The sequence below is a fragment of the Hetaerina americana genome, unplaced genomic scaffold (genome assembly GCF_022747635.1).
Source record: "Hetaerina americana unplaced genomic scaffold, ioHetAmer1.1.p SCAF_19, whole genome shotgun sequence".
NCBI classification, from domain to species: Eukaryota; Metazoa; Arthropoda; class Insecta; order Odonata; family Calopterygidae; genus Hetaerina; species Hetaerina americana.
Genome location: NW_027286752.1, coordinates 3,710,944 through 3,726,491, shown reverse-complemented (window position 1 = coordinate 3,726,491; position 15,548 = coordinate 3,710,944). Strand labels below are relative to the sequence as shown.

The 15,548-nt window shown below is 37.3% G+C and overlaps 1 protein-coding gene across 1 annotated transcript; it reads left to right on the top strand.

Annotated features, from left to right (window-relative positions):
* Positions 1 to 6,551: 6,551 nt before the first annotated feature.
* On the top strand, positions 6,552 to 15,360 carry Pdss2 (Decaprenyl diphosphate synthase subunit 2). The gene is made up of 5 exons (XM_071584490.1): positions 6,552 to 7,187; positions 7,272 to 7,400; positions 7,944 to 8,442; positions 9,755 to 9,919; positions 12,842 to 15,360. The coding sequence occupies exons 1-5, from the start codon at positions 6,823 to 6,825 to the stop codon at positions 12,995 to 12,997; spliced, it is 1,314 nt and encodes a 437-aa protein (XP_071440591.1). The 5' UTR covers positions 6,552 to 6,822; the 3' UTR covers positions 12,998 to 15,360.
* The last annotated feature ends 188 nt before the right edge of the window (positions 15,361 to 15,548 follow it).

Sequence of the window (15,548 nt, the reverse complement as noted above, 5' to 3'; positions counted from 1 at the left end):
ACGGCGTCTGTTCTTCAGTGAGGCGGCTGCGGGGGCGTCTGACCCCAGAGGGGTGGCCAATAAGTGATGGTGTCACGTCAAAAAAACTACTGAGGAAGTCAACGGGAAACCACCTCAATTATCATTCCCAAGATAAATATGATGGTCACTACAGAGAATATGAGTCCTGGCAACTACAGGGCTCGGCCCGATCGGCCGTGTGTCGTGCCCGGCAGCGGGGGAGGCAAGGCTTCCGCGGTCGACATCCCACGAAACCCTTTCAAGGGAAAACCAGCAGCAGCAGGACAGAAGACGCAGAAGAAGAAGAAGACCACGCCAGTTAGAATAGGAACGTGGAATGTTAGGACAATGATGAGGACAGGGAAATTGGAGAATATTAAACGAGAGATGGAAAGGGGAAATATAGATATTTTAGGTCTATGCGAGGTGAGATGGAAGGATAGCGGGGATTACTGGAGTGTTAATTATTGAATAATATACCGCGCCGGGGACGAGAGCCAACAAGGGCTTGCCATAGTATTAAATGAAGAGGTAGGAAGAAGCGTAGTCAACATAGAACAGGTAATCGATAGATTATTAATTGTAGAGATAAAAGCAGAACCGACAAACTTGGTTATTATTTAGGTATACATGCAACCGAGCAACCATACGGAGGAAGAGGTCGGTAGGATATACGATCAGTTAGAGGGCATAATCGCGTGTGTTCCTGCAGGGAAACATTTGATAGTGATGGGGGATTGGAATGCGTCGGTTGGCGAAGGAAGAGATGGTGATGAGGTGGGGGACTACGGTTTAGGCATGAGGAATGATCGCGGGGAGAAACATGGAAAATGATCGCGGGGTGTACATGGAAAATTCCAGGTGTCTCAAAAAGGTATCAGTTAGATTATATTCTGGTTAGGCACAGGTTTAGGAACAGTGTGATAAATTCGCAGAGCTTCCCGGGAGCGGATGCGGACTCTGACCACAATTAAGTTGTTATGAAATGTAGCGTCCGTTTCAAAAAGATAAGGCAGGGGCGGCGAGTTAGAAAATGGAATATAGAAGCATTAAATGGATTGAAAAGGAAGGAGTACCAACAGGCTTTAGAGGAAATCGTGGAGGATGGTAAAAAGTTGAGGCTATCGAGGAAAAATGGGAATGTATCAAGAAAGGGATATCGAAATCCGCAAAAACAACTGTAGGAACCATTAATGGGAAAAGGACAAGGAAACCATGGATGGCGGATGGGATGATTAGAAAGATAGATGAGATAAGGGCATGGAAGAATGTAAACATAGAATTAGGCAAAAGGAAGTATACAGAGTTAAATAATAATTTGAGATGGGTAACAAATAAAGCAAAAGTAGCATGGTAGAAGACGCAGTGCGAGGATCTGGAAAGTTTGGAGAGGAAGGGTGAAATTGGTGCGCTGTACATGAAGGTTAAAACAATAAAGAGAGATAAGAAGGGAAGATTTGTGTTAACAGCTAGAGATAAGTCGGGTAATATAATAATTGAAAGAGAAATGATCCAAGAAAGATGTAAGGAATATATGGAAGCACTGTATGGTAAAGAACTTAGCCCAACAAGCTTAGACATAGAAAGAGAATATAATGTAAATGTAGATAAGCTTAGGTCCAGATATGCTCGAAGATGAGATAGAAAGGGCATTAAGGGAGATGAGACTAAATAAGGCCGTGGGGGTGGATAACATTAACTAACCCGCGGAACTATTGAAATGTTAAGGAAAATGTGGGAGGAAGAGTCCATATGGACTGATTCGTAGTATCCATAAGGAAGAAATCTGACCGGAAGATTTTGTGAGATCAGTATTAGTTCCTATTCGGCAAAAGGTGAAGGCTACAACATGTGAGGACTACATGACAATAAGTTTGATATCCCACGCAGCTAAAGTTGTTCCCAGTGTCATCAACAAAAGGATAGAGAGTAGGGCAAATGATTACTCAGGGGATGATCAGTTTGGGTTCAGGAAGGACAGAGGTACGCGCGACGCTAGTGCAGGAATGAGTTCACTAATCGAGAGGAGTATAGAATAAAACCAGGACGTATTTGCCTATTTCGTAGATTTCGTAAAGGCGTTTGATAAGTGAATTGGGAAAAACTAGTTATTATATTGCAGGAAAAAGGAACAGATTGGAGGGAAAGGAGGCTAATCTGCAACCAGTACATGTCTCAGACTGCTCAGGTACGAGTGGGGAACGGAGAGTCCAGATAGGCAGTGGTAGGAAGAGGAATAAGGCAGGGTTGCCCATTATCACCGTTGCTGTTCAACCTGTATGTGTAGGAAATGATTAAATAGACATGGGAAGAACTGGAGGGAGGCATGAAAGTCGGCGGGAAATTTGTAAAACCAGTTGGGTTTGCTGATGACCAAGCTCTAGTTTGTTCGTCAGCCAAGGAGTTGCAAGCATTGTTGAGTGAATTGGAAATTCAGCACGATAAATACGGGATGAGAATCAGCATAAATAAATCAAATATTATACGATTTTCCCGAAAGACTGAGGTTAAGCCTAAAATTAAAACAGGTGGGCAAAAACTGGAGCAGGTGGAAAGTTTACGTATATCGGAGGTGTTTTGGACCAAAATGGTCAAAGTAGTAGGAACGTAAGGAGAAGAATTGCGCAAGGCAAAGAGGCTTTTACAAGGAGGAGGGAGTTTATGACAGGAACGTTGGGTAAGGATGTTAAGAAAAAACCCGTAAAAACCTTCATATGGAGCGTAGCTATGAACGGCGCGGAAACGTGGTCATTGAAGTAGGAGGATATACGTAGGTTGGAAGCTTTTGAAATATGGATGTGGAGAAGGAAGGTGAAGGTAAAACGGACCGAAAGGAAAGTAAACGAGGAAATGCCAGGAATGGTGGGCGAGGAGAGGGGATTGTTGGGAGAAATCCTATGAAGGAAGGAAAAGTGGATGAAGGGGGTATTGACCGGAAGTGGGATGTTGAAGACTGTACAAAAATGGAGAATGTTAGGCAAACGAGGAAAAGGCAGGGATAGGATAGGATTGTTTGACAGGATGAAGGGAGGAAGGAAGTACACATAGATGAAGAGGGACTTGTTCCAGAGTAGGATGTTGGGTTGTGTTTTGTTAGGAGATATTTGTATGGTAGTAGTGTCCATCCAAAACCTACCTTAACCGGTAGATTACCTAATAATAATTTTTACCCGGACAATGTCATTCTGATCCCTTATTGTTCGTGGGAAAAATGACATTAAATCTCTTTCTTCTAACCTTAATATCTCTAATTTTACTGGCATGATATCGCCTATCGTAGTGCCGTGAGGGCAATAATACATTTTCAACATCACTACTAAAGAGACATTCTTCAATTTTATGCAAGATAGTTTATATGTATTTTAACCTTTACTCCGTGAGAAATTCCCAGCCTAGCTACTCTAATATTTTGGATACGCTGCTAAGTTTATCATAACAAATTTTTACAAATCTAGCTCCTCTACGTTGCACGCCATTCAATTCATCTTCATGAGGATATGATAGGGACGGCCAAAGTGGGTGCGACCAAAGACGACCAAAGTGGGTGCGAACCCAGGGACGACCAAAGTGGCTGCAAGCCAGAAGACACCAGTGTCAACAATGAAGACCCCAACGAAGGCAATCAGTCGAATACCTGGGTGCACTCCATCCAAGACACCACAATCAACTCATTCCCGCCATTTGCGTAGTGCCAGTAAGTCCCGTGTAGGCACACCAAAGTTAACCCCTCGACCCTTCTTAGTTTAAGTTATCTCTTTGTAAATATTTTGTATCAATGTAAATGCATAAATTGTGCCTGCACAATGGCATTTTTTGTATAGATATTTTTGATGTTTTTCATATGTAATACTCTCATACAATTCTCAGCACAGTATTTGACTAGATGATGTTGCTTTGGTGTAACTTTGTAATGATGTTTGTGGTTTTTTTTTAAAGGGGAAGTCTCTCTTTTAATGGATATAAATATATTTTCAGGGCTCATTTCAGTATTTTTTACAATTTTATTTGGTCCAGGTTGACCAATTCAAGATTGGAGTTGCCATATTGTGTAAAGGTTTCATTGTTTTAATGTAAAATCATTACAACCAAAATTGAATAATTATTTGAGTTATAATTTTTTCCTGCACTTCAAGTGATAACATTCTCACCTATATGTCTATAGGCATATAGATTATTCATCAAAATTTGTTCATTTTGATGAATGTATAACCACAATATACTAGCAGCATATTCGTAATGAGGTCTAACCAGCGAAAGATAACCTATTTCTTTAAAATTTTCATCACATGTACCCAGTACTCTTCTAGTTGAGGAAGGTAAGGTGACACCATCTTAGTAAATTATCGCAATAATGTTACGACGGATAGAGTCGGTGACAGCTTCCATTCAGGTATTTCCAAAGCGAGGGAATGAGAAATTCAATACGGGACCTCTAAAGTTGCTTGAAGAAGAGGATCGACGAGAAACAGGGGGGAGTTGGACGGCAATTCATCTAAAAGATCGTCTCATGCCCATCATCGCCACTAGTATCTAACTCTAATTCGAACCCCAACGTATTACGGGCGGAGGGATCACGAATATAAAATTAGAGAGATTGACTGCAAGACACACAGGTTTAAATGGTAATTTTTTCCAAGAACATTAAGAGACCAGAATGCTTGTAATCGAAATCCCCCTGGAGCCGGCTCGACATAATAAGTATTAACCCGCAAGGTAGCGACTGCGCATGGTTATACGATTATATTTATATATTTTTTTGCAGGTTCCCCTCACCTTTCCCCATCCATTTGAAAAACCCTAACCCCCTCATCCCTTACCCTTTCCTCCTGGTGCTGCACCCCCTGACACACACCTTTTTGGTGGCTTGCAGGGCATTGATGAAGATGTGTCTCGATAAGCTGTGATTTAAAACCATTATTTCGAACATTCTCGATGTGGTCAACCTAACAGCTTCTCCCGTATTGGGTTCTTACGGTACAGAGACCTCGTTGGACTGTTTTTTGCGGAACTGTGTTACCTACCTGTATTACTACCCTAACTCTCAATTACGTCCTGATAGCGCTTCACGTTCCGGTTAAAAACAAGTGATTAATGTTATGAAAGCCCTGCACACTATTCATTCTCTTTTACTGATTTTCTAGAATATGATTATAATTTTCTAGGACGAAGCTCTTGTATACTTTGGAAAGGTTCCCCGCGAATTTGCCGCGCACCAAGTTATCGGAGATAGAAAAGATCAAGCGAATAGATTATTTCTTTCTATTTATTATAAGTTCCCTGGACGAGGTTTGCCTTTCAATGTATTCATACGTACATGCACATCCATTGACCGCTGGCTAGAAGGGAGCGTTATCTTCTAACAATTTTATGATATTAAGACGTTAAATTGCTAAATTTGATCTTTTTCATTGAATTTAAATTTTCTCCCTAAGGACGTAACATGAAAGTGAATGATTTAGCTCGTGAAGTCGCATTCCGTCACAGGTATGTTTAAAAGGAGGGCGACGGGGGGAACGAGGGAAATTCTCTGTCGGCTGCCCTGGCTCTTCACAGCAGGTGACCCAGTTGATTCGCGGGAAGTATGTTTTTTAAGGGTCCTATGATTCAAGAGAACCGTAACAGTATTTTACTCCGCATGGATCGTTTTATGAAACATTCTCAGATTGAGGCACAAGCTTAGGGTTTACTCTTAAAGCGGAATAATTTGCAAGATTTGTTCGTGCGTGTTATGTACTTGAATGCATATCTGATAAAGCATACTTTTATGAAATGCTAAATACACCAGTATAATCTTTCTTGTGATGACTGGCAACAAATGTCACGCAAAAATGTAGAACAGAGTCCTTCTCAACGGGAAAATCTAGCCATTGTTTTCAAGTTTCAAGGTACCTCAGAAGAAAAAAAAATCCTCTCTCTCAGTCATCTACGGAATACTCTGCTGACTAGATTATGAAGGAATATTTTGGCTGAAATACTGAACAATAGGACATACCTAATCCATAAAATAAATAGATCCACCAATATCGTCACCGCGCTTCATATTTTACGGCTTCGGGATCGAAACCTGCCGAATTTTACGCTGTCTGGGACCTTTTAATTAATGACTACACAAAAACTGGTAGAAATATCATCGCCTATCGTTACAAATTTTATTCGATTACATATTATCTTTCTCTCGTTTTCAACCTGTACGAAGTGGAGAAGAAATCCTTCCTTAGGACCTTTATGGGAGTAAGAACCTGGCGGCTCCTCCCCAATTGAGTTCTTGCGGTATGGAGACCTCGGTGAACCATTTTTGAGGAACTGTAATGTTAACACCGTAACAGCCGCTTCCGCATTATTCAAACCATTCACAAACTTCGCGACGAACATACCTACAACACCCTTGACCTGAATTTCATGCTGCCCCTCTTCTCCTCGTTACGCTCCGTCCGGTGCGCAGTCTGAGTTTCTTCCGTTTCTTCGCTTTCACTGAGTTTCTCTTCAAAGGAAAGTGAAGGGCCATATGATTGTATCGTTTATTAAGATTTTATATACAAATTAAAGAAGTGATTTATGCATCATTATTTTCTCAAATACAATATAAAGTAAATTTTGTAAAATATTTGTAATTTCCGTATGAGACCATTGAATTTCAAAAAAGTGACGTAGTGAAATATTTCGGCGTAAGAGAAAGCAATGTTGATTCTTACGTGGAAAGGTCGTCACGATGAAAGGTAGGGTTGTGGCGGTTGTGACCCAATTCCAAAAGACGACAAGCCTGTGAGGCATTCCGAAGGAAACCGTTGCTTGTTATGGGTTCTTAGGAGAAATAAAGCAGTGATGGCGCATAGTATCAATAGCAGGTGCCTGGCAGTTTTGCGTAGGTGTAATAAATCTGTCATTCAAGTGTTTTCTAACTCGAATTGGCCCTCAAATAGTAATGCCCTTCGGATTACTGTAAATGCAGGTTGTGTCGATGGTTATCTAAAGAGTTTTCACACTTGCGAAGTGAAGTGTAGTGTTGGGAAGTATGCCCAAAATCCTAAACCAGATTGGAATAGGGCTGTTTCTGAAGCAGAAAAAATTGTTGGCTACCCGACATCATTCTTAAGTTTAAGATGGCTCTTGAGTGATGAAATTGCAAATATTGCTCTTCATTTACGCCAGTTAATCGGATCCAACCATCCTCTTCTGAAAACAGCGAAGTGCGTTTTTGGTCTTGTTTCGTTTCTTTCTTGTAAAATATTCTCATGGTCCTAATTACATGTAATGGACAATTGTGTTCACAGGAGCCTAATTTACAATGGCCGAAATAATATGCAAGCTTGGGGGCTGATTGTGTTGCTATTATCTAAGGCTGCAGGACATTTAAATGTCAACTCATTGGAAGAAGACAAGGCTGCTGGTGTTTTGCACAGGTATGTGGTGTTATTGTATTATGCTCAAGATACTTTGGTGTTGGATAATCGGTGTAATTTTCATATTCCTTTCATATTGATAAATCAATTTTGTTGAATTGGTTTTTCACAGTATTTATTTCCTGCCTTTTTATTTTTTTTGGTTTCAACCTGCTATTTAAAAATTTACAAGGAGGAAATATTTTTCCTCCTTTAAAGTCTGCATGCGAGAGAACGGAATTAATTAAACTAGTCGAATTGATTTAACCTGTATTGGTAAATATGGTGAAATTAATTTGAATCGATTTTACAAAGATAAGAATTAAATTGAATATTTATCAATATTAGATGTGTTAGCCAGAAATGATTTAAAAATGTCATCTTACTTGATTGAAATTCAGTCTTGTATTTTATTGCTGGTTCATCGCTTTGCAGTTTTTGGCCGTAATAATTATGTGATTCAGAGGAAATTCTTTTTATTGAAATTCAAGACTGTTACAATCCCTTGCTATCCAAGATGCCAAATGGGGTAATATATGCATTTCAATTTCTTTGTCATTTCAGCCAAAGGGCCCTGGCTGAAATTACAGAGATGATCAGAACCAGCCATCTTGTGCACAAAGGTTTGGTGAACATAAGGCCAGGTGAATACACTGGAGATGCACGGATGCTCAGCGACATGATGTTTGGCAACAAGATAGCTCTTCTTGGTGGTGATTATTTGCTTGGCAATTCCTGTGTGGAACTTGCATCCTTGCGTGATTACGAACTTGTTGAGCTTATGAGCAGTGCTGTCAGAGATCTTGCTGAGGGGGAGTTTGTTGGCCGAAGGGACTCGCAAAACAATCCCCTGCCAGGACCACCACTCCATGGCAACACAGAAGACAGCAGTGGATATTCCTTTTCACCATCTGCAGAGGAGGAGTGGGTAATGAGGAATGTGCTGTCGGCTGGTGGTCTCCTGGGGAAATCGTGCCGTGGTGCCTTAAAATTGGCTGGCCATGTTGAGGAAGTTCAACAGCAAGGTTTCCTTTTTGGGAAACATCTGGCTCTTGCATGGCAGGTAAATCTTCCCGTGAACATTCGTGGGTAAATATCTTTGTTGTTGACAACATTTAACACTGGTGAATGTGTGCAGACTTATACTTCCATGTGTGTAGTCCATTAATTTACTGAGTTGCATCAAACCGACCTTATAAATCAAAACTATGGCTTTTCATAGCTATAATGTCAAAGAAAGCACTGGAAGTTGCTGTCACTCCATTACTGGTCAACAAATTAATTAACCATGTGCTAATCTATAATTTCTAATTGAGGTTTCCCCTATTGAATATTTGCTTTTGTTTTACATTACCAAGGTCGACCTGAATGAATACAATTTTTCTTAGATGTACAGTCAATTTTCAGGATAATATATCATTTTTCATTAGCCATAAGGGTAAACAAAGATCATATTCGACTCACAGTTTACTGAGAAAAAACTTGAATTCAGAATTTTTATTCCTGAGAGAACATAATTGATTTTGGTGGGATTCCATTCCTGTTTTCTTTGTGTAAATTAGCTTGACTTAATTGAAGCCTTTAACATACCAATTTGTGGTCTGAGAGCACCAGTTCCTACTCACTAAACATCAATGTTAATGGTGGTAATGATAGATATTACCTAGACATGCTCTGCATTATGCGGTAGACCTATTAGTACAGTATGACTTATAGGATCTAAGTAAATGTTGGGTGAGTGAGGTAGAAGGAAGAGAAGATTAGGCATGTGGCATGGAGTGAGGGGAGGCAAAGGTCTGTGTAGTAGTTAAGGAATGGTAATTTTTAATTTACAAGTACTCATATGATTCTATGGTCTTAAGTTTCATGTTAGGAAGGGTGGAGAAGTGTCATAGTACTTAGTCCCAGGATTCATTGAAAACCTACCTCATAGGTAGGCTACTGTTAATGGCTAGCAGGTTTCACCATTGAGGTTTTGCTTTGTTTAGTCATGGTGAGGGTGTATAAAATTTGGCTACTACCTGAAGGGACCTGGGTTGCATTATTGATGCTTTTGAATCCTCCTGGCTGAATCCAAGCTGTGCAATTAATTTTTTGATTATCAAATCCTTCTGGGAGACCGCAGAATGTGCAATGAAAGAAACTGACCACTCTGACCTGGTGCGTGCCATAATTTTTAGTAATGTACCAGGTGAACTCTGCCACATGCCAATTTAAATCTTGTGTGGCATCTGTCTTATTGAAAATCTGTTGCCAGACTTAAAATTTTGTTTACGAGTTCTTTTAATTGAGATATAAAAAACATGTTTTTGTAATGGAGAATAATGTGTATTGTGAATTAATAATTAAAAAAACAATTTCGTGTCCTGTTTCAGGCATGCTTTGACTTGGAGCCATTTACATTGGGCTCGGGTTATTCTGTGGGATCTTCCTTTAACCTGACATCAGCTCCAGTGTTATTTCATCTCGAGCATGACAGTTCTTTGTATGATGAGATAGACAAAGGTTTGGGATCAGTGGAAGATGTGGATTATGCAAAGGTAAGGATTTACGAGTGCTACTCATTGCATTATAACTTTGGGAGGTGAAATTTTTTGTAAATAATTTTTTTGGCTGGTTGTATCTTTTTGTGGATTCAAATTGATGGATTATGGTTTATCCTGGTCTAAACATGGGGTAGAATATTCCAGTTTCCTCATCGACCTGTGTGTTCAGTCGAGAAGTATAATTTTTTGAATATCTAAATCTAGGTTTTATGAAGTAACTCCTCACATGTAGTGATTTCTCAAAATCTCCATCCGGTTTTTAGGTTGTGGACATAAAAAACATATTTTTTCCCTGGAGAGATTAAAATGGCCTCTTGTTCTAATGCTGCAGATTATCACATAACTTATTTTCCCTGACTGTTAGAACTCCAACAAAGGTGAAATTTTGCTAATTCTTTGTCGTATGCCCAAGTTCATTATTTAAAAAAGAAGCAGCAAAAGTATCAGCTTCACATCTTAAACTTACTGATACTTATTAGAAGTATTTATATATTTTTAGTGAACTTTACTTACCCCTTGTGTTTTTCTTGACATGTTTCCTTACCCCTCTCAAATTTCATTTGCCCTATATTTCATTTTTACGAACAATACATAATATCAAATTAGACCTTCCAAAACCTCAACCAGGGTATGCTCATCTGGACCAGGGTAAGAATGAAGCTATTATCTATAACAGTCAGATGTCTTTTTCTCATTAACTATCATCGTCGCCTCAACAAAAATGGTGACATCGGAAAGAAAATTCAATTTTGTAATATTTTTTGGGAATGCATTTTTGGATCTCCAAAAAAAGATATGAAGGCAAAATGATACTTGATTGAAGTAATTTCAGGGAATTCTCTTCCAAAATGTGTAGTTCAGTGCCATCAAATGATGGCATTTTATGTATTTATGCATAAAACATTTGGACCTAAAATATTGATTTTTATGGGAAACATGGAGTATTTTTTTTGCTATTTATTGATGTTTTTGATTTATTTTTTGTTGCCATAACTGTTTAATTTAGGAATTTTGGGCATATTGTTAAAAGAGAAAAAGTAACCTCAATAGAAAAATCTACCGCCCCTTAAAGTATTTACCTTCTCTTTTCTAACAGCCTGTGTGTATGTGTTATATTATTATTGATATTCTACTGGTTAAGGTAAGTTTTGGTTGGACACAGCATACCCAATGGTACAGTGATATCTAAGAAAAGACAGCCTGACATGTGACTTTAGAATAGGTCGCTCTTTAATTATTTATACTTTGTTCCTCCTTTCATGCCATCCAACATCCCATTTATCCTATTCCTGCCCCTACCTTGTCTGCCTCACGTTTTCTCTATCAGTCTTCGACATCCCATCGCCAATCAAAATGCTCTGCATCCACTGTTCCTACCTCCTTTTGAATTCTACCAACAATCCCCTCTCCTCCCCCACCATATCTAGCCCTTCCTCATGCTTTCCTTTCTGTCACCTCCTCCACACCCGCATTTGAAAAGCCTCCAATCTACACATATCATTCTGCTTCAATCACCATGTTTCTGTGCTATACATGACTGTGCTCCATATTAAAGTTTTGATGAGCCTTTTCTTTTCATCCATTCTCAAAGTCCCTGTTATGAATTTCCTCCTCCTTGTGAAATCTTCTTTGCTTAATGTAATTCTCATGCCCTTAATTCTTTGACCATTTTGCTTCAAAACACACTTAAGATAAGTCAACTGGTCCCCCTGCAATATTATGTGAGCTCTTCTATTTTAATATTTGTCTGAGCGCTTTACTTTCTAAAAAACCATGTAATCATTGTTGTGTTTACTTTGATTGTCATCCCATATCTATTGCACTGATTTTCCAATACACCCAGGAATGCTTGCAATCCCCTGATTGACTGACAAACCAAAGTTTTATCATCTGCAAGCCTAGCTAATTTTAGGAATTCCCGCCCACTTTCATTCTTATCTCCAGTTCTCTTCCCATGCCTCTTTTACTAGTGTGTATGTATGTATCTGTAATTATTATATTAGACTTAAATGCCACCCTGTATGTATGCATTACGTCTGGTAGTGAATTGTGTGGTTATAGGGTTTGCACATGGAATGGTTTCGAAATGAATCCCTTTACCCGAAGGCTTGTCAGTTTCATTCCTTTTAATTGGAAATCTGGTGAGATGCATTTCATTAAATACGGTTCTTTTTATACAGTCTCTTATAATTGAAGAGTGACACTAGAGGATTCCCTTAATCATGTTTTCCTCCCATTTTGTAGAAGCTCCAGAAGAATGCCATTGCCTAACGCTAATAAATTTCAACCACTCTGTGTGTTAGAGAGAAAAAAATCCATTTTTAATGAAAAATAAAACTTTCTGGCATCGCTTGGTGGAAACTCTTCATATTGAAATTGAAAATAAACAATTGGCTTTCTGCGTAGAAATTTTTTATTTACGACCCAGGTTTTGCTATGTTATAACATTATCAGGTGATCATGACCTGATGATATTATACCATAACGAAACCTAGGTCGTAAATAAAAAATTTCAATGTGGAAAAGCCAAGTTGTTTATTTTCAATTCCCATTTGTAATTCACAAAGAAAGAATCAAAGACTTTGTGTTTCCACAGGAAATTTCATTTCAAATGTTTAGTCATTTGGGAACAAAATTTTTTTGTATGAGTAAGTTTTCAGTAATTTCAGTTCTCACCCTTTCGTTAATAAATAAGGTTCAAGTGTGTGATATCTCAAATATCATATTACATATCACACTCATGTAACTAGCATACCTGCATAATTTTCACTATAGCCCCTGTGTGTTGTATATACTAATGAATGCAAGTGTGTACCTGGATGACATTTTAGAAAATTACGAACTGAAATAGTATCCAAGAGGGTAACAGTTTGAATTTTGTGTTAATTCATCTCTTTTGATCAATGTTTTCCACAGGTCCACACAATAGTTTCAAGTGGCCCGGGAATTGCACGTGCAAGAGAGCTGCAGAAGACCCATTCTCAAAAGGCTCTCGAAGTCTTGGAAGGATTTAAAGAAAGTGATGCGAGAACAGCGCTGGCAAATATCATATTTGCAATGGGGGGACTTTGATGTTCGTTCATTTCCCATTGGTTATAATTACAGACTGCAACAAAATAGGTACATAAATATTCATTCATATTTCAAAGACCATATTTTTTGCACATTGTTTTCTGTAGATATATGTGTACAGATACCATATTTGTTGTTGATACTGATTGAGAAGTTAATTCTTGGCACAATGGTATTTTCCTGCCGTTTGTTTGAAACATTGTCCTGTATTTCAAAATCACCTGTTTTCTATCATTGCATCATAACAGCACTGATGATGATTGTGTTTGGTGGCTAAGGCCATACATTTTAGAGATTTCTAAAGTTAATAATATGTTGGTAAACTTCAAATTATTTTTATCGAGTTTTTGGACTTTTTACGATTTTATCATAGAATATATTTCTATCAATGCAAACCAATTTGAAATGTATATTTCATGATGATGATGGTAAAATAGCCAATTCTGTGAATTGAGTAGTTTTGTTTGGTCCTTGCCTCATGCTAGTAACTAGGCCCCTAGTTCATGGAAATAACTGAGATATACGCTTTCTATTTTATATATTTGATGAAAATATAGATAGTGAACATTTGGTTCAAATTTTAGAAAGATATTCTGTATGTTTGAATTTTTGTTCAATTGGATTGTGAATGATGTTGGTTATCTTTGGATATTCACTCAAGGCAGCAATAAAAACTATAAAATCTCAAACATTAAATTTTACATAAAATGAGTTTGCTCATTTCAGTATTTCTTTTAAAAATAAATATTAAGTTCAATATATTTACTTGCGTTCAAAACTTCGGGTTATTTCAAATAGGTATCCATTATTTGTTTGAATAGCATAATTTCTTAAAATTTGGGAATAGTTCAATGTATGTAACTGAAAAACTCAATGGAGTTGTTGTGTTCTTGAAATCAGTATATTGCATACCTCTGTGAGATGTACATATTTTTTGTATATTTAGAGAGAATAAGACAGTTTTGTATGAAATATAATAGCTATATAGCTTCTTAAAGATTTGAGAATTGATGTGTAATGAAAACAATAATAACTTTAATGGAGTCCATTATTGTGTGAAAATGGTTTAATTAAGTTATTCCATAGCAAAATTGTTTCATAATGGAATTCAATGCTAGTGCCACTCATTGTTAATGGCCTTGGTTAGTGCAAAATGTTTTAAACCAAGCAAGTGCTCAAATCAGGATAGTAACGTGATGTCTTTTGTAAGGTAAGGTAGATGACACTGTTACAGTTATATAGTTTATTTATTAAATAAATGGTGATAGTATTCTTGATTATTTTTCCATTGAATTATAAACCAAAGGTTTGCATCTCATTGAGAAGTTCTCATTAAATTTCTTTCATTTCCTGATTGCTGCTGTTCATCTCCTGTGTTAACATTATATAATACTGATTGTGTTACTTCAAAGTTTAACAGCTTTTTATAGTTCTCAATTTTTTAACGAGTTACTTCTAATTAGATATCTATTAGCAATTAAAATGAGGAAGTTGCAATATTTGGATTGGAATATTTATGTAAAAATACCCAAAACCTTTCACCGATAATTATGCATATATATTTGCATTTAAAATCATGACTGTCCCAATGATTAGACTCTGGTTTCCCTTTTTGAGATTTTTTCTGGTTGAACTTAAAATTTGATTCTATTTGATATCATGAGGCAGATTCTGGCATTAACCTATTTCCTCCCCAATTTTCTTAAAAAAAATTAATTTACTTATAACGTTTTCAGCAGAAAATACACAATGCTAGGAGTGATGTTGTATTAAATTACTCATACTAAAAGAGGCAAGGAAGGGAAACTGTTGCTTTGTCTGATGTTGGCAATTGATTATATGGAAAAATGACGTTCACATTATTTTATTTTGTCTTAATGGTTGAATTGCCTTTTATTATGGACTTCAGTGATGGTGCATAATATATATTTGTATTGTTTTTGTTACCCATATACATTATAAAGGTATTGGTCTGCAGGTTTTCAGCTGCATAGTCTCATTATAGCATCGGGGTGCTCAGTATGTTGCAGTATGCTTGTTAGACCAATTGTACCAAATATTACATTATATATAGTGTTCTATTTTAAATGGTATTATATTATAGCCATTGAAATAAGGCATTGTTTTAAAGATGGAAGAGTAATCTTGAAACTAACACTGGTGCTGTAAATGAGGGAAATAAGACAGCTGTTTGATGATTACTATTTTTATTAACGATCATATTATGAATGCCTATAACGTATTGTGTTGATATTATGTCAAGGCACATTGTTGTTTTGTGTGCGTGTGATTTTTACCTTGTTGGCAATGTGGATAGATCATATTTTTATACAAATATTGAAATAAATTTTATACCATCCTTATAAAAACCTGTTGAACTATTATTACACTTTTACATGATCATTGCAAGAGGCAATACTAAATATTTCACAAAAATATTTCTAGCTCTATAAAAATATTTCTTGATATGAGACCACTTTTGACTTCCCTATGTCAATCAAACATATAAAAACACATCACGTTTGAAGTCACTGGAATAAATTGCAAATTT

Excerpts from the sequence above, each read along its gene's own strand:
- Pdss2 (XM_071584490.1), top strand. The coding sequence starts at position 6,823 with ATGGCGCATAGTATCAATAGCAGGTGCCTGGCAGTTTTGCGTAGGTGT. Across the intron at positions 7,401-7,943 it reads GCTGCTGGTGTTTTGCACAG|CCAAAGGGCCCTGGCTGAAA; the intron begins GTATGTGGTGTT and ends TTGTCATTTCAG. Across the intron at positions 9,920-12,841 it reads AAGATGTGGATTATGCAAAG|GTCCACACAATAGTTTCAAG; the intron begins GTAAGGATTTAC and ends TGTTTTCCACAG.